At 53.7% G+C, this 19,622-nt stretch overlaps 1 protein-coding gene across 1 annotated transcript in view; it reads left to right on the top strand.

Annotated features, from left to right (window-relative positions):
- Nucleotides 1-19,622, top strand: part of ADAMTS10 (ADAM metallopeptidase with thrombospondin type 1 motif 10) — a 44,776-nt gene that overhangs the window by 12,219 nt on the left and 12,935 nt on the right. The window contains exons 4-14 of the mRNA XM_086627577.1: nucleotides 353-570; nucleotides 1,828-1,911; nucleotides 2,271-2,416; nucleotides 5,391-5,434; nucleotides 6,662-6,767; nucleotides 7,482-7,628; nucleotides 9,390-9,531; nucleotides 13,003-13,110; nucleotides 16,315-16,460; nucleotides 16,876-16,939; nucleotides 17,753-17,855. Of these exons, the coding sequence (XP_086483703.1) occupies nucleotides 353-570; nucleotides 1,828-1,911; nucleotides 2,271-2,416; nucleotides 5,391-5,434; nucleotides 6,662-6,767; nucleotides 7,482-7,628; nucleotides 9,390-9,531; nucleotides 13,003-13,110; nucleotides 16,315-16,460; nucleotides 16,876-16,939; nucleotides 17,753-17,855 (1,308 nt within the window). The remainder of the gene's footprint in view (nucleotides 1-352; nucleotides 571-1,827; nucleotides 1,912-2,270; nucleotides 2,417-5,390; nucleotides 5,435-6,661; nucleotides 6,768-7,481; nucleotides 7,629-9,389; nucleotides 9,532-13,002; nucleotides 13,111-16,314; nucleotides 16,461-16,875; nucleotides 16,940-17,752; nucleotides 17,856-19,622) is intronic.

The raw sequence follows: 19,622 nt of genomic DNA, 5'->3' as shown, positions 1-19,622 counted from the left end.
CCTGTGACAGAGGCGAGGGCAGGGCTGCAGCGCAGCAGCGAAGTGCGTGGGGCTGCCGCGGCGGGACGGGCATGGGCGCACAACTCCGCGGGCAGCCCTGGGCAGGAGCAGGGCAGGAGGGCAGGCAGGATGCCAGCAGGGCCAGCAGGAGCATGGGGCCGGCCCTGGGCTGCGGTGGGAAGAGTTCAGCAGATGCAGCCAATGGGCACTTGCTGGGTCCATACATGGTGCATAAAGAGCCTCACAATGGCCTTTTCTTCCCTGAAACCGAGCTCGTACTGCCTGCCCCTCACCTCTGTGCGCTGCTGAATTGCTGCTAGAGGGCAACAGAAAAATCTCTTTACCTCCTCAGATGAGAAGCCCTGGAAGGGGAGACACTGGTGGCTGCGGACGCTGAAGCCATCCCCTCTGAAGCCGTCGGGCAACCACAGCCAGCGAGGCCAGCTGCCCCTGAAGAGATCCGTCAGCACGGAGCGCTACGTGGAGACCTTGGTGGTGGCCGACAAAATGATGGTGGGGTACCACGGGCGGCGGGACATAGAGCAGTACATCCTGGCCATCATGAATATTGTAAGTGTTATAACCACATCATGAACCTTGGGGAACCCCAGGGGCTCACACACCCGACAACGGAGAGCAGGCAGGAGTAAATCCTGTTCTTCAGCCAGAATGTCTGCGTTTGGCAGAAGGTGCCATGTGCTTTTCCTGCAAGAAGACAAGCAGGATGGAGGGAACGCAGCGGGGAAATGAGATCTGTTCCAGGGCGGCAGTGGCTTCTCCCTATCCCCAGAGCAAGATGCTTGTGTCAAAAATCCTGACGTCCTGCTGCTGCTCATGAGCAGCGATACCCCAGAGCCCGCAGGGACTCTCTGTTGTACAGGGGAGGCACTATAGGAGAGGTAATCTCTGGCCCATCTGACCATGCTACAGGCCAGATCTGGTCTGAGAGAACAAAGCCCCTTCTTTGAACAGCATCTCTCATCTCAAATTAGCATTGCAAATAGGGCCAGCCAAGCTGAGAAACACATGGGAAAGCGTAAGGACAGTGAGCTCTCACGCTTAGGGGCTGATCAGCATGAGGGGCAGGAAGAAATACCCTCACTCTTCCATACCATGCTGCCCACGTCTCCGCGTTACTGCGGAGGAGCTTCCTCTGCAGCATCACATTTGGGTCAGCGCTGGCAGCAGGGTACCAGGCTAGATGCATTAACAGCCTCAATTGGCCGTGCTGAATCCTCCTGTGAGGTGAGATAGGCTTGGAAGTTATCCATCAAACCTCTGAAAGCGCCTCTGTGACGGCTCTTTGTCCTGTCCTCTGCAGGATCTCTTTTCATGGCTTGCTCTGTTTGCATTTCTAAAGCAGATGCCAGATTTTAAAACAATACCGTTTCTAACTGTTTCATCTGCTGTAAAACACCCATCGTGTGGCAGCAGATTTCTGAGAGATGCCGTGTCCTTCCCCGCCGATGGGCAGTCGGCAAAGCTCCGTCCCTGTGGCTGCGTAATGCCAGGACCACGCGACTTCCCCACCCGAGCTCCAGGCAAGGAGCAGGTGCTGCGGGATGTCAGCTTCACTGCTCGAACCTCCCCAGAAGGAGACAGTGAGGTCCGGTCATGGTTTAGGAGGCTCTGCAATCCAAGTGGTGACATGGAGTCCCATACCCGTTTCTGCCTTCTAAGAAGGTTGTGTTCAGACCCTGCAGCCCACAGTGACGAAGCAGCCATCTTTCCCTCCACCAAGCGCCCAGCACGTGCCAACCATTGCTCTGTCGCCCAGCCAGCGAGCTCATTTTTAAGACTCGTCTTTTCTTGTTTCTTGGAGGTCAGGTTGCCAAACTTTTCCAGGACTCGAGTCTGGGCAATATTGTCAATATCCTGGTGACCCGGCTGATTCTCCTCACTGAGGATCAGGTAAGGTGGGCTTCGCCAAGGTGCTTCCATCACGTGTCTGCATTTGCTTCATGGGTCTGTGTGTTGCCAGGATGTCACCCTGGGAGGTCCCCCACTGCAGTCTGCTGGGTGCACCACATCCTCTCAATGACAGCTGGGGACCAGGTTTAGGCTGAGCAGACCTCTGGGACTCTGAGGACTGTTTCTATGATGAGGTGGCTTTAGGAAAGTGGCTTCAGTCCTCCTAAAATCTTCCTTCCCCATGGGCTCTGTGAAAAAGTGAAGGCATCTGGTGTCAGTGTTCTGCTGGCATGGGAATAGGCAGTGCCTTCATGTCAGAGCTTTCCTGGGGCCACGTTGTCATTTTGCTTCCATTCCAGCCCACACTGGAGATTAACCACCACGCTGGGAAATCCCTGGACAGCTTCTGCAAGTGGCAGAAATCCATCGTGAACAGGAATGGCAATGGGAATGCTATCCCCGAGAATGGCATAGCCAACCATGACACTGCAGTGCTGATCACCAGGTAAGGCTGAGCCCGGCCCCAGCAGTGCTGTCCTCATGGGGGCTGTCCTCAGTACAGCTGTCCTCCATCTCTGCCCAAGTGGTTCATCCGAGGCTTCCTTCCCACGTGCTCCCCACGAGCTGCCTGGCAGTGGCTGTCCCTCAGGCTGGCCACTTGCCCGTTCCCTTGCAGCGATGCAGATTATTGCAGTTCAGAGAGTTATCGGCCTCCAGTGTTTTCCTTCAGACTTTGTTGTGCTCTCAAGGAATTTAGTTTGCAGCCACAGGTATCTGTGCACCAAAAGTCAATGGCACAGTGTGTACAGTGGTGTTGAGCATGTGTGGGAGCCCACTCCAGAGACATGGAGCACCGGGAATCCTACTGAAATGGAGAGCCCCATCTACCCTCACTGTGAAAGATGGAGAAGATAGAAGTGGGACCTGGGTGTCATGACAGTGACAGAGTGCCTCCAGCCAGTACGAGATTTGGTTCGCCTCATTTTAGGTGCCTACATGTAGGGCTGAACTCTCTCTTTGGTAGCTGCTGGATGCCCCTGAAGTAGTGACTTTATCCCAGCTCCCTTAGGACGAGGGCAGTCCTGCCCCAATTGTGTCTCTCCACTCCTGTAACAATGGTCTAGGTCAGCAGCTTAACCTGGATGCTGAATTAGACCTCCAGAGCTGGGTGAAGGGGTCTGAACCTGTACCTGCAGGACAAATAACTCCCATCAGAATAGATGGGTGCTTGAGCCTGCAGCAGCAGAGGGTATGGGAGGGATGGCTGGAAAGACAGATGGTTGGAAGGAGAGCAGATGCAGAGAGGATGACAGGCACAGTGGAAGGAACAGAGGGGAGGTTGGAAGGACAGAGGATGCTGAAGGGAGAGCTGGAAGGATGGTGGGGATGGAGGGCACTGAGAGGCAGCTCTCAGCAGTGCTGCGAGCTGCGCGGGGCACTGGCTCTTCTGTGCCCCCATAAACCCTGCTTGGATAGAGGGGCAGCGGCCTGGGGAGAAGCCAAAGGCAAACGCAAGATTTCTTTGCACCTTTTTTCCCCCTTTTATGGAGTGGAAGAAAGTCGTAAAACAAAAGTGCTGGAGAGGGGGGCCTCCAAGCGGGACTCAGTTTTGTTGGCACCATGCACCGCTCTCCTGCTCCAGTTCCCAGCGGTGCCGGCAGCCGCGTGCAGCCTGGCGCATCCTTCCCAGGGAGCTCGTGAGATGAGAGCACACGAGTACCAGGGGAGGAGTGAGTCAAAGGCCCCTCGGCCTCAGCTTCCCCCTCCCGGGGCTGCAGCGTCTGCTTTTCCTCTCCTCCCGCCACACGTGCAGGATGCAAACACCGGCTCCGAGTTCTTCGGCCTCCCGCCAGATGTTTGAGCTGACCTGAGGCGACTTGCTGGGCCAGCCATGCCAAGCTTGGACAGCACCAGTGCATCCGGCCCCATAACAAATTCCCCGTCTCCCGATAACATCTTGCTGAGCTGTGGGCTTTTTTCTCTTGCAGGGACGTGTCAAACCAGAGCCTCTTTAGGCTTTAACGGTATTCGCTCAAAACAAAGCAACAAATGTTTTTCACTCACTCAATTTCCTGCCGGGGGTGAGAGGTTTGGACAATTCCAGAGAGCACTGGGGCCAAAGGGACAGGAGCCATCACCAGGAACATGTTACATTTAACCCATCGTGTGCTATCAGCGTTTGTCTTCCCTGCTGTCGTCCCTGCGGGGCTGCCAGAGCGGGCAGTGTCAGATGGTCCTGCTCACTGTACGGGCATCCCCCAAACCCACACCGTGGTCAGCATCCTCCGTGTTCTGAGCCCAGCTCACACTCAGGTTGAAATGCACCTCGGGGCTAAGGAGCAACACCCCGACATGGCTCTGGGGCGTCCCAGCCCAGCTGCCACCCATCCCCCCTACGCTGCCTGCCCACCCTACGTGAATTTGAGTGTTAGCCTTGCCCCTTTCAGCCCAGGTTTTGCAAAGACCCAGATGTCTGGGGAGTCTCACCTTCTGGAGAAGGTGTTTGAACAGAGTCAGGGAGGACACGCGGCTTGTCTTCACAATTAAATGATAATATTCACTCTTTGGCCCAAACTAGTCTCTTCTGGAGCTGCTGGGACATGGCATTGTGAGGGGGCTGCATTTCAATTCGGAGGAGATTTTACTTTGCTGTCCTCATTTAACTTTTCCTTGTATGCAGCTAACGATGTGCAAACAGTCAATTCCTTGATGCAATGGCTGGAAGTCGAGGCCAGGAGCAGAGGGAAGAGTCATCTTGAATCAACCCACACTGAATTTGTTTGGAAAATTCTCAGTAAAGAACTAAACTGAAAAAATTATAAAGTCACTTTAGCATTTTAATGAAACCACAGTGAGTTTTGAAATGGAACGTGTTTTCAAACTGAAATTTTTTCCTTGTTTTTTTTAAAAAAATTCCGAATTACATCTTTGATTGATATGATTTGCTGCAAAGGATCTGAGTTTACAGGCAGGAGGCTGGCCCTCTCCTCTTTCACCCTGCGCTGCTGGGGCAGATCCCTGAGCCCAATGCCTCCCAGGAGAGAAGCAGTCGGCTCCCAGGAGAGAAGCAGTCAGCTCCCAGGAGTGAACTGGGTGCTAGTGAGCAGAGCCGGACCACCAACCCAAACCAAAAATGCTTCAAGACTGGAATAGCATTGTCCCCGCTGACTTAACCACATCTCATCAAACCCAAACCTCTGACCTCTCTCAGCACTGCCCTATGGTTGAGGGACAGGAGCTGTCACTAAAACTGACAGTGAGTCTCAGCCCGGGGAGAGTGAGTGCTGTTCAATGCGGATCAGAAGCATCTTACCCGTTACAGTCGGTGCTTTCTATTCCGTAAGTGCCGCATGAGCCACGTGGGCTCTTTTGAAGTGTTTTGGGTGTGAACACGTCGGTAAAATGGAGATGCCCTTGTGAAAGATTTTGGAGCCGCCAAAATTGTAAGTTTTCTTAATGCTGCCTTCTCTTCTTTGCAGATATGACATTTGCATCTACAAGAACAAACCGTGCGGCACCCTGGGTAGGTAGGATTTTGCTGCCCCTTTGGCAGCACTCCTCACCAACACACACATCTTCGGGAGCATGGGGAGGGAGGGCTGCACGAGGGGAAGCACTCGCCCAACGCTACTGCACACACCAACAGCGGAGCCAGGAACAGCCCCGTGGTTTCCATCCCGCTTGACCGTGTAGCCTCCTCACTTCTGTAAACACTAAAAGCAGCAACCCAGAGGATGGATGGGCTCTGGAACACTTCTCCGTTTTATCCCTGGGTTGGGTCCAGCCTGATGATTAAGAACCGCTCGTATCTAGGGCTGGTCCATAGCCTAGTGGAGTATTCCTGGCTTAGCACAGAGAAATAAGACTTTTTTGTGATGACTATAAAGGGAGTTCTTTATTTAAATTGCTAGACGCAGACAGACCCTGCAGCTCTCTCTGGCTGTAGCTCCTAATTTTTCTTGCCCTGGTCTAGACTAAGCAGTCAGGGAGGGATTACTGCTCTGAATCACCGCAGTTAAAAAGGAAAAGTTTGTGGATCTCTGACCTGATGCGGCTACAGAGAAGGTGCCTGGTAGGGAGACTGAGGCTGGAGATGCTGTGATGGCTCGATTCGTTCCTTTAACAGAGACTGTTCTTTCCCTGGCCCGGTGCAGCGGGTACAGTCCACAGTGGTGGGATAGTGTATGGGCAGAGAGTTGGGGGAATTCACTGCCACAATCTGAGGGGAATTTCTGCATGATGCAGCCCTCCAGATGGAGTCAGGCTGGATTCCTGATCATGGTGGGTGTCAGCCAGAACCAAGCGCAGATGGTGAGGTTGAATCCTGGCTTACTTGGTTTTCCAGGCTGCCCTGGCTGGGTTCAGATGCCCAAGTGCTGGTGAAGCTCATCTCAGGATCCTCCACCAGCAGTGCCAGTGTTGTGACAATGTGACAAGGACTGATCCCCTCTGCACACAGTCCAGTGTTTGGATATGAAATTCAAAGGATTTTGATGCGTTCATAGCATTTCTGAGCCTGTCATTGTTAAATTAGTTGACAGTGCTGAGTGACCCTGCGCCCACAGCCCCTAAGAGCCATGAGTCCATCCCAAAGCCCAGTGCAACTGGTAGGAAGAAACTTCTTGTTAACAGCAGGCTATGCTCAGTGTTAGTGAGTGTGAGGCACATCAGTTAGTCCCCAAATACCACCCATGTCCCCTGCAGATGCTTTGTGCTGGCCCTATGTGACAACTCTATCTGGCTTCCCTAGGCCTGGCCCCCGTTGGTGGGATGTGTGAACGAGAACGAAGCTGCAGCATCAACGAGGACATTGGCCTGGCCACGGCCTTCACCATTGCCCATGAGATCGGCCACACGTGAGTACCATGCCAGAAGAGTCCTTGGGAGTGACTGTCACAGGGAAAGGCCAACAGGAGCTGAAAAATCCTTTCTATGGATCATAGAATCATAGAATGGCATAGGCTGGAAGGGCCTACAAGAAAGCTGGAGAGGGACTTTTGACAACAGTGTGTATCATAGAATCATAGAATCATAGAATGGCATAGGCTGGAAGGGACCTCAGAGATCATCTAATCCAACCTCCCTGTCATGGGCAGGGACACCTCTCAACTAGATCAGCCTACTCAAGGCTCCGTCCAACCTGGCCTTGAACACCTCCAGGGAGGGGACATCCACAACTTCTCTGGGCAATTTATTCCAAAGTCTTACCATCCTTGTACTGAAGAATTTCTTTCTAAGATCTAATCTAAATCTGTTCTCCTTCAACTTAAACCCATTTCCCCTTGTCCTATCAGTGGACACTCTTGTAAAAGTCCCTCCTCAGCCTTCCTGCAAGTTCCCTTCAGGTATTGGAAGGCAGCTATTAGGTCCCCCCCAAGTCTTCTCTTTTCAAGGCTGAACAATCCCAGCTCCCGCAACCTGTCCTCGTAGCAGAGGTGCTCCAGCCCCTGGATCATCTTTGTGGCCCTCCTCTGAACACGCTCCAACAGATCTATGTCTCTCTTATGATACAGATGTATTGAAAATGCAGTAGCTGATAATTTCTCTATTGCTTTGGGGATGCTTTCTAGGTTTGGCATGAACCACGATGGGGTTGGCAACAGCTGTGGCTCTCGTGGGCAAGAAACGGCCAAGCTCATGGCTGCTCACATCACCATGAAGACCAACCCGTTTGTATGGTCCACATGCAGCAGGGATTACATCACCAGCTTCCTGGAGTAAGGAATCCATTTCACCTTGCCTTTCCTTCTAGCTCACAACCAGTAGACACCTCCAACCTCTCACAGTCACTTGTGAGGAGTGGGTAAAGCCAAAGAGAAGCCTTCAAAGCACACAGCCCATGCACTTTCTGTCTTGTCTTCCAGCACCTCGTCCTATCCCGAGGCCCATGCTTCCTTCCTTGCTTTAGACTTTCTCATGGTTTGCTAGACTGCTGAAGATACTAACCCTATTTACCTTGCAGCTGTGAGACCTTTATTTAGGTTTTATTCCCGCTTCCAGAAACTCCACAAATATATCAGTAGCTTCTGGAGGCATTTAGACATTTCTGAATTTCAGCCAAGAATTGCAGGGAAGGGTTGATGTGCTGGGGAAGGAGGATCTGGAGACAGGACTGGGTCTGCATGGTCTAGGCAGCTTCCGCAGACAATAAAAAGGAGAGTTTACTGTTGCGAACAAGCAACATAGGAGAAAGGGGTTTGGTTTTTGTCTGAAGCACCTTTAGGATTCAGGAGAGATGATTTAGGAGCCAGAGTTTTGATATCAACCTTGCCTGAGTTGTGCCTCTACAACCTGAAACAGCTCCTTGACCAGGGTTCAGGCAGCCTCCAGGTTTTCTATCACAAAATGAGCAGTCAGGATCAATTTCAGTGAGGTTTTTGGTAGGGTACAGGCACTACCTAATAGAAGGACTGGGTAGGACTTGAGTCACAACCAGAAGAAGTGTGTGGGGTCACTGTGGCAGAAGGTGCCTGGGCAGCCTGAATACCAGACCTCCACTGGACACGCTGCCGTTGTACCGCTGCGAGAGGGGCAGGGAAGACAAGCCTCCCCGAGGGGCTGCCGCCTGCCCCACTGTCCCGCACGGCCCGGCCGAACCGCGCGGCTCATCACCAGATCCCACATCTGGCAGCTCACGTTTGGCCGCAGCAAAACCTGTCCCCCTCACTCCTGACCCCTGGACGTGCACCGCAGCGAGGCACGTGGCACGGACGGCGCCAGGAAAGCGCCGTGGCAGAGGCTGCCTTGTCCTCAGGTAACCCCGAGGTCCCGGCGGGGCTGGTGGAGGACGGCGAGTTCATATCGGCCCCCTCCATGGCTCATGCTGGCCGCCCCCGCCCCAGCGCGGCCCCGGGAGCCTCCGCTGCGATGGGGCTGTGGTGCGTGGAAGACCCCGGGACACGGGGCCGGGGGAGTGGTGGCAGAAGCCTTGATTTAGGGAGAGCTCAGAAAGCAGCAGGGAAGGGGGAGGGGAAGGCGTGTTTCTTGCAAAATTTGGACGCTCCTACAAAGCTCTGGCATGCAGAACGACGGGCTTGGAGAGCAGGGGCTCTCTGTGCTCGGCACCGCCGGTTGCTCTCAGCTGGGGCTCTGCAGCCGTGGGATGGGGGGCAGACCCTCTGCCCACCTGCCGCCCCGGGGGTCCCAGCCATACGCCTGCCCGTGCACTGCCACGCACCATCTGCTGGACCAGGGACCTGTCCAGGCAACCAGGGGCTGGCGACAGCCTGCAAAACCCTCGGATTAAAGCTTCTAGAGTTACCTAGGAACAAGAATGTGCTTCCCAGCCCCGAGAGCGCAGGCAGAAAGATGTCAGAGCACTTTCTCAGTGCCAGTTTTGCCCAAAGAAGATTGGTAGAGTTATCCCCCAAGCGTCAAGAGCTCAGCGGTGTGGAGCCGGGAGTGCCTGCTGCTGGTCCTGCACCGCGATGCTCTCCTACAAGCCTTTCTGAGCTCTGATTCTCACCTCTTGTCTCCAGCTCTGGGATGGGATTATGCCTGAACAACGCTCCTCCCAAGCAAGACTTTATCTACCCGACGGTGGCTCCAGGACAGGCCTACGATGCAGACGAGCAGTGCCGTTTCCAGTACGGAGTTAAATCTCGCCAGTGTAAATACGGGGTAGAGAGCCTTCCTGCTTTACTATCGGTTCCCAGGGGGTGGAGGACGGGGGCCAGAAGGGCAAAGGGGCCGTGGGGCTGTTCCTCTGCTGCTCACATTGCTTTGCTGTCCTGCTTCGAATGAAGGGCGCTGGCACGTTCCCTGTGAGCTTTTTGCCTTGCTTCCCTGTGAGAGGAGAGAGGAGGTCGTTTCCCATCCACACAGGTTGATGCCAGCTCAGTTTTGGTCAGATTATTCCTATGGAAAGAGATCTCTTGTCTTTATCTGATAGCTTGGCTGCTGCTGGACCCCAAGGGTTGCAGCTGGAAGCCAAGCTGTGGTCCTCTCATGGAGACTCCTCTCTCAGTGGGGGTTTGTACACAGACATATTTTTCATTCCTTACTAGAAGTCATTATGCTGCTCGCACAAACTTAGGAGGAGAAACCTGTTTCTTCCATGTGCTGCGGGTCCATGTGCTGTAGGTCCACCTGAGGGACAGCTGCCCACCTGAGCCGCTCCCGCCATCATGCTGCCAGCCCCTGATCTTTGAATTGAGGGAACCACTGAAAGGAAAGGTTGCATCAGGAGAAAAGATCTCGGCCTGATGTTTTGCTGTTCTTAACATACCAGATGTTGCCAACTATCTGAGCATGGTGGTGAGGGGGAAGCGTCTGCACTAAAGGGCTAATTAATGCATCCACTTTTCCCTAAAGAAAACAAAGGAGCCAATAGTGAGATATACGGGCAGCTGTGTTGTCTGATGAACACACGTGTATGTGCACCCACCCCGGTCCAAGCCCTGGAAAGTTGTGAAGGAGGAAACGCACCAGATTAAGGCTTAGTTGCTCTTGCAAAAATGTAAATCCAAGCTCAATGCTGCCCTCGAAGCGACCCAATGTGAACCAGTTTATCACTCTGAGTGTTCCTCTGCTTGTTATGGTTAAACGCTAAACCACCTGCTGCTTGGTCTCACCAGCTCATCGTGCTGAACAAAGGGCGAAGCTTGGCTCTCCCTGGTCCAGTGCTGTCTTTTGACATGGCCCGGGGGCCCAGAGCCCACTGGACATGGGACAGATGCAGTCTCGTGAGATGCCCAGAGCCGCAGCAGAAGTCTGGGTCCAAATACCATGGTCATGGTATCTGATGTCAGGTGCTACCGACTGCGGTCTGTGCCCCTCCTCAGCTGAGGCAGTCAGTGGAATGGAAACTTTCCATGTTTACAGGCCTGCTTCCCAGCTAATTTTTAACTTGGGCAGACGCTTCCTGTATATATATACAAGTATCCCAAAAGCACAAGATGTCCTTGCGATGACTCTTCTAGCCCAGCCTGTCTTGCGTGTTGTTTGGGAGAAACCCAAAGGGCGTAAAGGCTCAAGTGTACGCAGATAAATCTGGGTAGATCTGTAAGTCCACCCGTCCCGTGCCCCGCATAAACAGACCCCAGGGTGATCGCGCAAACACGGCAGGATCCCTGCCTCCGTGCCAGTGCAAAGTGGATGATTAATAGATATGATGAGGACAGAGAGAGTGGATGTCACTGGTGGAAACTGGGAAGTCCTCTTCCCTCAGTGACACAGAGAGACGAGACTATACAGGAACTCCTACTTCCCAGTAGTCATGCTGGCTTTCCAAGAGCAGTATGGAGGGGTAGATGCCTTTTGAAGATGGGAGAGACTTTCTCCTTCCCCTGGTTAAAGCCAGCTACAGCTGGGCTTTGGCAAAGGAGTTGGGAAACAAAATCCTTTTGCATCTCGGAGCTGTGGTCCTCGGCACCAACTCAGCAGTATTTTCCTTTGCCAGCTTGCCCTGTGGCACTCTGCTATGGCAGCCCTGGGAACAGGAGGGAAGCACAGAAATCCTGGGCTCATCTTTTCGCCTCTCTTAGTACCAGCACAGAGGATTCCCAGTCGTTGAGTCAGTTTGTGCTGCGGGGGTATCGGTTACTGTTTAGAGCACAGCCCTTGGCCGGGGGGAGGAATGCCTTGCTGGAAGGCTCAACCAAGCCCGGAGATGTGATGAACAGGCTGCTACCTGACTGGAGGTGGGCAGCCGTGGGAGCTATCATGTAGGTCACGCTGCTGTAGGGGCAGGCAGGAGGCCAGGCAGTCACTGTGCTGGCACCACAGCATGCAGCACGGAGCGGGCCGGGTCCTTCACCCTGTGCTGCGGCATCAGTGTGCACCGACGGCGGCACCAGCGTGTGCTGGGAGAGCATTAGGCTGTTCGGGCTCTGCTGTCACATCTCAAGACAGTTTCCTTCACTGACAATGGGACGCTGTTTAATACTTTCAAGTATAACCGAAGTCACTCTGAAAAGCAGCAAGTTTTCCATAGGCTTGTTTCAGTAGGAATAGGAGCAGGATGGTGACCTGGCAGGAGGCTCAGCTCTGGATTTTAGGTGTTACTTTGCAGTTTGCAGATGTTGAAGTCCAGCCTGGTCGATTTAGTGGCAGAGCAGGTTCAAAGGTCCTGGACTTTCTGATTTAGCAACTGTGACAACTTTGCACAGTCTCTGTTGTGGACCTAACTTTTGGGCGGGTTCTGGAACAGCCAAGGGAAGCTTGTTGTTTGCTGGTGCTCTGAGAAGTCAGGATGGGCTGAAGCTCAGGATCTGTGGCTCAGGAAACCTCCTGGAAAGAGGTCTGGAGTCCTCAGCCCAGTATCAGTCAGTGGACTCAACTGCACCCAGCAGAAATAGAGAGCAGAAGTGTCCACTTCTGGAGCTGCTGAAGGGCTAGCACAGGATCTGGCATTATTTTGATTATTCTGAAAAAGGCTCCAAATCATCCAGAAGAGTCCTTTAGGACTGTGGAGATTGCCAGTACACAAGGTAGTCACACTGTGACCCACAGTGCATGCCTGTAGCAGGAGATGACAGATGTGCCATGTTGATGCTCTTGGGGAGTCCCAGCTTCCCACAGAGGCAGATCCAGATTTGCATGGCAGATCTGGACCCGCGTGGTGTAGGGATGCTCATGGCGGGTTCTAGGAACAGACCCTTGTGCTCTACCTTCGCTGCACAGATCCAAAAAAGAGAACATCCCTCAGCCCTGGGGAGAGGGGTCAGGTGGAGCACAGAGGATTAGCTCGGGACTCATGGGGATGGCCAAGGAGATGTCTCCTTGTGGCACAAAGACCAGCTTTGGCTGTGCGGGCTGCCTGAGCTCTGGCAGTGGAACCTCCAAATCCAGAGAACCCCAGCTCCATGAGAAGTGCTTAGGCTTAGTCCGGAGAAGGGAGTGAGTTGTCCGTGGCCTTGGGGTGACTGCAGCTGGCAACACCTTGCAAGATTTGATCTCATTTTTCCCCCTACCATGCTGAAAACACTCCTGTCCCTGTGTCCCAGCCCAGCTGGTGCTTCTCAAGTGCACCAGCGTGCTGCTGCCCCGGCCTCGCAGCGCCTGGCACAAGCAAATCCTAATCCCAGTTTTGTTTCTTTGTCTCTTTCTTCCTCCCTCCCCCTCTCTCCCCCAAAATCTCTCTCTTTCCAGGAAGTCTGCAGTGAGTTATGGTGTCTGAGTAAAAGCAACCGCTGCATAACCAACAGCATCCCTGCTGCTGAGGGGACCATATGCCAAACCAATACCATTGAAAAGGGGGTAAGGAAGCCCGGGGCACCGTAGCGAGTTGACAGTGAGTGGTTGAATCCCTTTTCCAGCGATAACAGGGATTATTGTTTGCCTTGGTGAGCGCGGAATTGATTTAAGAGCACCCACCAGCCTATCCTCCCTTGCCTCCCAGAGCCTGGAGCCACTCCCACCCTCCCCGCTGGCACACAGGGAGGCTGGGGTGTGCCAAGGAGGTCGGAGGCCCATAACCACCCCAAGTACAGATCATCTTGCATATTGCTGGAAATGCAGAATACAAAGTCCCTGCTTCAGCGAGCTGCTTGGTCTCGCCTAGTAGGCACAGCAAGGTGACCTCAAGCAATGCCATATGTTTTAGAGGAACACCTTGTTCTCAGGTCTGCTGAGGTCTCCTGGCTGAACTCAGAAAAGCGATTTTTGCCCCAGTATCCCCAGAAGGGACAATGAGTTTGTAACATGCTTTCAGAGGAACTCGGGAAAAACTGCCTCACAAGGCTGGGTATGATAACACCTCCATTTTTCATACTCAGCTGAGAGGAAAGGGTAGGATTTTTTCATGACCATATATTTTGAAAGTGAATTTTGACTTGACTGTTCGTATCACTTTGTTCCCTGCACCTCCTACACCCATTCGCGCCCATATAAAGTGGCCTGTAGCACTGTTAAAACAAAGCGTCTTTGCAAATTGAATAATAATTGGGACAATGGAGAATTAGGGCTGGGACATTCTGCATTAAATGGACATGTGGTTTTCCTCTAGAGGAAAAATAATTCCCAAGAAATTCAAGAATAATTTAAAATGCTTAAGAAGCTGAGGAAGCTGATGTGCAGGAAAGAGGATGGCTTTGACAAATGCATTATTCTTTGCAAACAGTCGTCTTAGTTTTGCTGGAAATTAGGTCGAGAAGGAGTAGACAGCTCCTGGGGCTGAACATCCCTGCTGCTGCAGATTCACCACACACAATGGCAATTTTTTTCTACTAGTCATCTTTTTTATTACCAGCTTTTCCCACTTTTAAATATCTCTTTTTCCTCCACTTACTAGTTGTTTTTTAACCAAGGTTCTTCAAAAGTCCTAAGAGAAGTGAAGCAACAAGCAGTCGCATCCCGCGAGACTCATGGGAGCTATTCCCAGTGAAGATACTGACTCAGTTTGAACCCCCAGTTACCTTCCTGCGCTTCTGTTTGTCCTTTTGTATTAATTCACACTTCAGAAGTGATTTGATGTGCTTGGGTGAAAGAAGATGCACCTTTGTATTAAGTTTCTGCACCTTCACCAGCTGGAGCTCCTGGCTGGTGGTCCCTGCACTCACCAGCTGGGTGAGTCCCTCAGACCTCAGCCCTGGGCTGGAGCAGCTCGCTGAGGTCTGCCCTGGCTTCTCCCTTTCTACCCGGGGAGAGCAGAGGGTAGGATCAGGGTGTAGAAGCTGTTTAAGGTGTGCAAGATGAAAGGAGAGATAGGGTGAGTTTCTGTGCTCTGCCACCCAACTGGGGATGCAGTGGGAAGAGAAAACTGAGCCACACTCTGTTGGGTGGTGGCTGTGCCCACATCCCAGACCTCTAGTTGTTCCCTCCTCCCAGATTCTTTTTTTTTTTTTTTAATTGATTCCCTGCGGTTGTTGTGGCTTCACCTGTCTTACCCCAAGAACTCACAGTGGGTGACTTCAGGCCTGGATCCAGCAGTAGTTTCTTCTGCCTTTGGAGTATCCTCAGCAGCCCAGCTGCTCCAACAGTGGATTCACTGTCTTGCTGGCTCCTTCCCTGCCTGTTCTGGTTTTCTTTTGTCTTTTTTTTTTTAAATTTCAATTAGTCAAGCACTTGTTACGCAGGTTATGGCCAGCGCACCCTGTGAGGATGCCTTTCAATATGCATCCTTCCTCCCCGCATGCCCCCAATTCATACCTGGTCTTGCAGACGGCACGTGTCCATCCAGGGTCTGCTCCCAGCAGCCAGGGCACAAGGGCAGAGCCCATCACTGATGCTCTCAGGAGCTCTGAGTGCGTGGAGGGGTTTGCAGGGGCTGGTCAGACGCCTGGACCCTGCCTGCAGAAACAGCAGCCTCAGTATCTCCAGTCTGGAGCATCAGCAGGGACACTAGAAAGGCTGTACCTGCAGAGCATCTCCTCTGCATGGGATCATACCTTTGGAAGGGCACTGGTGTGCAAGGAGGTGGCTAGCTGAGTGTCCTAGGAGGCCACGGTTCATTTTCCCCTGCTGGCTGTGCTGCCCGTGGAGAGTCTGGCTCAGAAGGAGCCGGGAGAGGCTGTGCCAGCATCTCCAGGGTGGGTTATCAGCCCCTGGAAAGAGCGCACAGAGGTTTCTTCCTTCCTGGGATTATCTCAGCCCCGGAGGCATGGTGTCCGGCATCATGCCCGGAGAACAGCAGCAGGTCTGGCAGTGTCTCACTCCTTGCATCACTGTTGACTCCAGGGGGTGCAGGACGCTTTCCAGGTCTAAGCGAAATATTTCATAGGCAAGAATCCATGAGCATCTGTCACTCAATAGGATGGGGACAGGCAGATTCTTTAGGGATCCTTGGCACAACAATGACACAACAACGTTGTTATTACAATCGAAACTTTATTTTAACCTGCACCCTTTGCAGATTGGGTCATTTTAACACATTAACCACAACTTGAGCTCCCAGTGCACATACAAAACTCACTCCATCCTGGGAGGGAGTAGCTGGCAGTGGAGGTGTCCCAGGTGTTCCCCAGGGATCCTGGTCCTGCTGCCCAGCAGCAGCAGCAGCAGCAGCTCCAGTCCAAGTCCCACCTGGGACTCGCTGCTGCATTCTTTTATAGGCAGTGAGGTGCATGATCTGACATGTCCCTGTTCCCGACATGTGTCACCCTGATTGACCCAGGTGCCCAGGACCCCTGTAGAGAAGTGGGGATGTGACCCACTTGCCCACGGCTGCCTGCCCTACAGGATGGTGCACTGGGGGCATTGGTCCCAGCATCCTTGCCAATACCAAGTACACGATGTGCGCACATGGTGACAGTGTTTCTCAGAGGAAAGGGTGTCTGGGGAGAGGCGAATGCCCTCTGCAATGGAGAACTTGGCTCCAAGGCCAGCACAGCTCTGACTTCAGATTTCACAGGACCAAACCACATCCCAGCCTTTAACCAGCTGCCGTGTCGGATGAAGGCTGGGGAGCACTCTGGGAGGAGGAGATCGTGTGCTCAGGGTGTTTAAAGCTCTATCTTTCCCCAGTGGTGCTACAAGAGGGAGTGTGTGCCTTTCGGCACCCGACCGGAGGGCGTGGATGGTGCCTGGGGAGCCTGGTCGTCCTGGGGAGAGTGCAGCAGGACGTGCGGCGGCGGCGTGTCGTCATCCGTTCGCCATTGCGACAGCCCACGGTAGGTGCACACGTGTGTGGCCGTGTCAGCGTGGCCCTGCCTCGTCCTGGCCGTACGGTATCCCTGTTCGGGTCAATGCCGAAGGCAGCAGGTGCCTGTTCCTGGGAGGGACTTGGCTCCTGCACGCAAATCCCGCATCCTGCTTTCAGAGCAGCTCAGTGCTCTTGCTTTGTTGCTGGGTCCGCAGCCACAGACCCAAAGCCACTTGTACGACCGCACCGTGCGCTTGCAGCCGAGCGTGCGAGGTCTGCAGGGGCACCGCGCTTCTGCAGGAGCCCCTCCAGGCAGGATCCGTCCTTGCAGCGGAGCAGGGTTGGGAAAAGCCATGGTGCTGCTGCACACTGGGGCAGCCGCCTGCCGCAAGCACAGCGCGCTGCCCTAAGCTGGTTCTCTCCTCTCGGTGCTGGTTTGGCAGGCCCACGATCGGGGGGAAGTACTGCCTGGGAGAGCGGAAGCGGTACCGGTCCTGCAACACCGACGTGAGTACTGCCGGGCTCGGGGAGAGGAGCGGCGGTGGGCTGGCAGGGCTTTGCTGGTGGGGCAGGCAGAATGTGTCACAGCAAGGAGGGAGGGATGAGCCCTCTGCGCACGGATGCGGGGTGTTACGTGCAGCTGTGGGGCCCACGGGAGCAGGCGGCTGGGTGGGGGTGAGCTGTGCCATGCCGGCAGCAATCCTGCTGTGGGGAAAGCCGAGCAGGACCGTGCACGCCCGTGCTGGCTGCAAGCTGGCTCAGAAGGTGGGTGGGTGGTTCGTACCTGCGGGGCTTCAGCATCAAGAAGGGGCCCAAACAGATAACGAGGCAAAGGGGGAGAGATCAGAGGCTTCCAGCGCTGCAATGGCAGCGATTGCCTCTCACACGCTGCCAGTGCAGGTAGCTTCCCAGGGCTGGGGGTTAAACCTGGAGGGGAGCAAAGAAAGGTAAGTGAGCTGCAGGGAAGCTCAGTAAAGTTTTGGACCTGGGAAGCGGTAGCTTTAACGACCACACACTGGCAGTAAGGACAGCAGATGCTCCCTACTGCTTCCCCTGGGCTTTGCACCCAGGGTTCAAAGGATTGCATCTGCAGACAGACCAGCTGGAGCCCAATGGCTCGGGCCATTAGTCTTCAGATAGTGTTTAGCTTTGCAGGAAGGATGCTTCTGCCATACTATAGCAGTATCCAGTTGTCAGGGCTGGTGTCCATCTCCTCGAAGGGCTGGTCATGGCTGGGAGCCCTGTAGCAGCTCTTGCTCTCCTAGCAGAGAGTGCAGGCTGCTCTCACCACCGTGCTGATCGCTGGCTGTGTGGCCACAGGACTGCCCACCCGGCTCCCAGGACTTCCGAGAGCTGCAGTGTGCCGAATTCGATAACGTCCCCTTCCGAGGGAAGTACTACACCTGGAAGACGTACCGGGGAGGTGAGTGTTGGGGCTGGGCTGAGCATTTCTTGGCTCAGGCAGAACTGGGGTAGGGCTGGCCAGGGCTTTGCTCTCCTCCACTCTCTGCAGGGACAGGTCTCGTGGTCCAAGTGGTCTGATGGGCACTCAGTCACCATGTCTGCTAGCCCAGATCCCTCAGGCTGCCCGCTCTGTGTTCCTGGGATGTGCTACCTCCTTGCATGACTGCGGATCAACGTGCTCCCTTCCAGGCAGCCACCCCAGTGCTGGTCCATGACTGTCCTTGCTGTGCCCTGGGTCACTTACCCCTGTGCAACTGCCCTTTCATCTCATCACTCTGCCAGAAACAATTCCAGCAGCATCAATGCTGTTTAGCTTCTTTCCTTACGTCTGTTTCCTTAACTGCTGAGGGAGCAAAGAGGAAGACACGTAAAAGAAGGGAATTGTTAGTGGTACCCGATGGAGAGAAAAAGGGGAACCCTCTCCACACAGGCAGGTAAAGCTTCCAGCTCCTGCACAGGCAGAAGGGATGCGAACCGATGGGTGCTCCCAAGAGCAGCACTCGTCTCTTCCCGAGGTCAGTCCTCCCGTGTCCTGCAGAAGTGTCTAGCAAGGAGAGGGGGGTGGGAGGAGGCCTCTGTGGCAGAAATCTCTTAATAATGAGAAAGAACAGCTCGTCTCCTTCATGTAGTTAATGAACTTGACTGGGGAAATCCTTCACAGCTGTGTAAATAAGCACACATCCCAGCGGGGCTCCTGCAGCTGGAGCAGATGTGCTGAGGCTGCAGGGGATGGATCAATAAAAATGTAATAAAATTGCAAAGCTGTCAGTCACACAAAGACCCCAATGGATGCCAAGGTGGAAGACAGCCCTGCAGGCTGGACCTGCCCTCGCTCAGACCTCTCTCTTCCCCAGGCATGGCCCAGTGGTTTGAGCCCAGGAGACAGTTGGCCATTTGAACATCGGCCCTTGAATTTTAATCTGACCTGGACATTGATTTTTGCTTTGGCTTCCAAAAAAAGCCCCTTCCTCTCTCTCTCTGCTTCAGCTTCCTTTTCCATAAAATAAGGTGATGAAAGCTGTCTTGAAGGGATCTGGGAGCTCCCTGTCTCAGCTCTCCAGGTTGGCTGTGGGTAATGGTCACAAGGAGCTGTGTTGTTTAGCAGTGTCAAAGGGTGTCACTGTCGTCTTCTTTGTGGCCCAGGTAGAGAAACTGAGGCACGTTCACACAAGTAGAGGGGTACTGGGAGCTGCAGCTCCTCAGTCCATTCTGGGAGCCAAGGCCCTGTCCAGGAGATTGCCCATCTCCCAGCTTTCAAGAAATCGTGGATGCAGACACCTGCCTGCCTGGGACCTGTCAGCGGGTGACTCCTGCCAAGATTAGCAAGATTAGCTCTTTGTGGTGTGGGCTGTCCATGCTGGACCCTCAGATTAGGTGGGACCATGGAAGTGGTAAGGTATCATCGCTGTTCTCCCCACCTACAAATTCCTTTGCCTGAGTCTGGGCACTCTGGAAGGATTGGGGAGACGTGATTGCAGATGTTCAATATATAAAGGGGGCTTATAAGAAAGATGGAGAAAGACTTCGGACCAAAGCCTGTAGTGACGGTCTTAAACTGAAAGAGCGTAGGTTTAGAGTGCACGATGAAGAAACGGCGTACAATGAGAGTGGTGAGATGCTGGAACAGGTTGCCCAGAGAAGTTGTGGATGCCCCATTCCTGGAAATGTTCAAGATCAGGTTGGACAGGACTTTGAGCAACCTTGTCTAGTAGAAGGTGTCCCTGCC

The sequence above is a fragment of the Tauraco erythrolophus genome, chromosome 28 (assembly GCF_009769465.1).
Source record: "Tauraco erythrolophus isolate bTauEry1 chromosome 28, bTauEry1.pri, whole genome shotgun sequence".
NCBI classification, from domain to species: Eukaryota; Metazoa; Chordata; class Aves; order Musophagiformes; family Musophagidae; genus Tauraco; species Tauraco erythrolophus.
The sequence above is the reverse complement of the archived record's forward strand: the minus strand, read 5'-3'. Positions and strand labels throughout refer to the sequence as shown.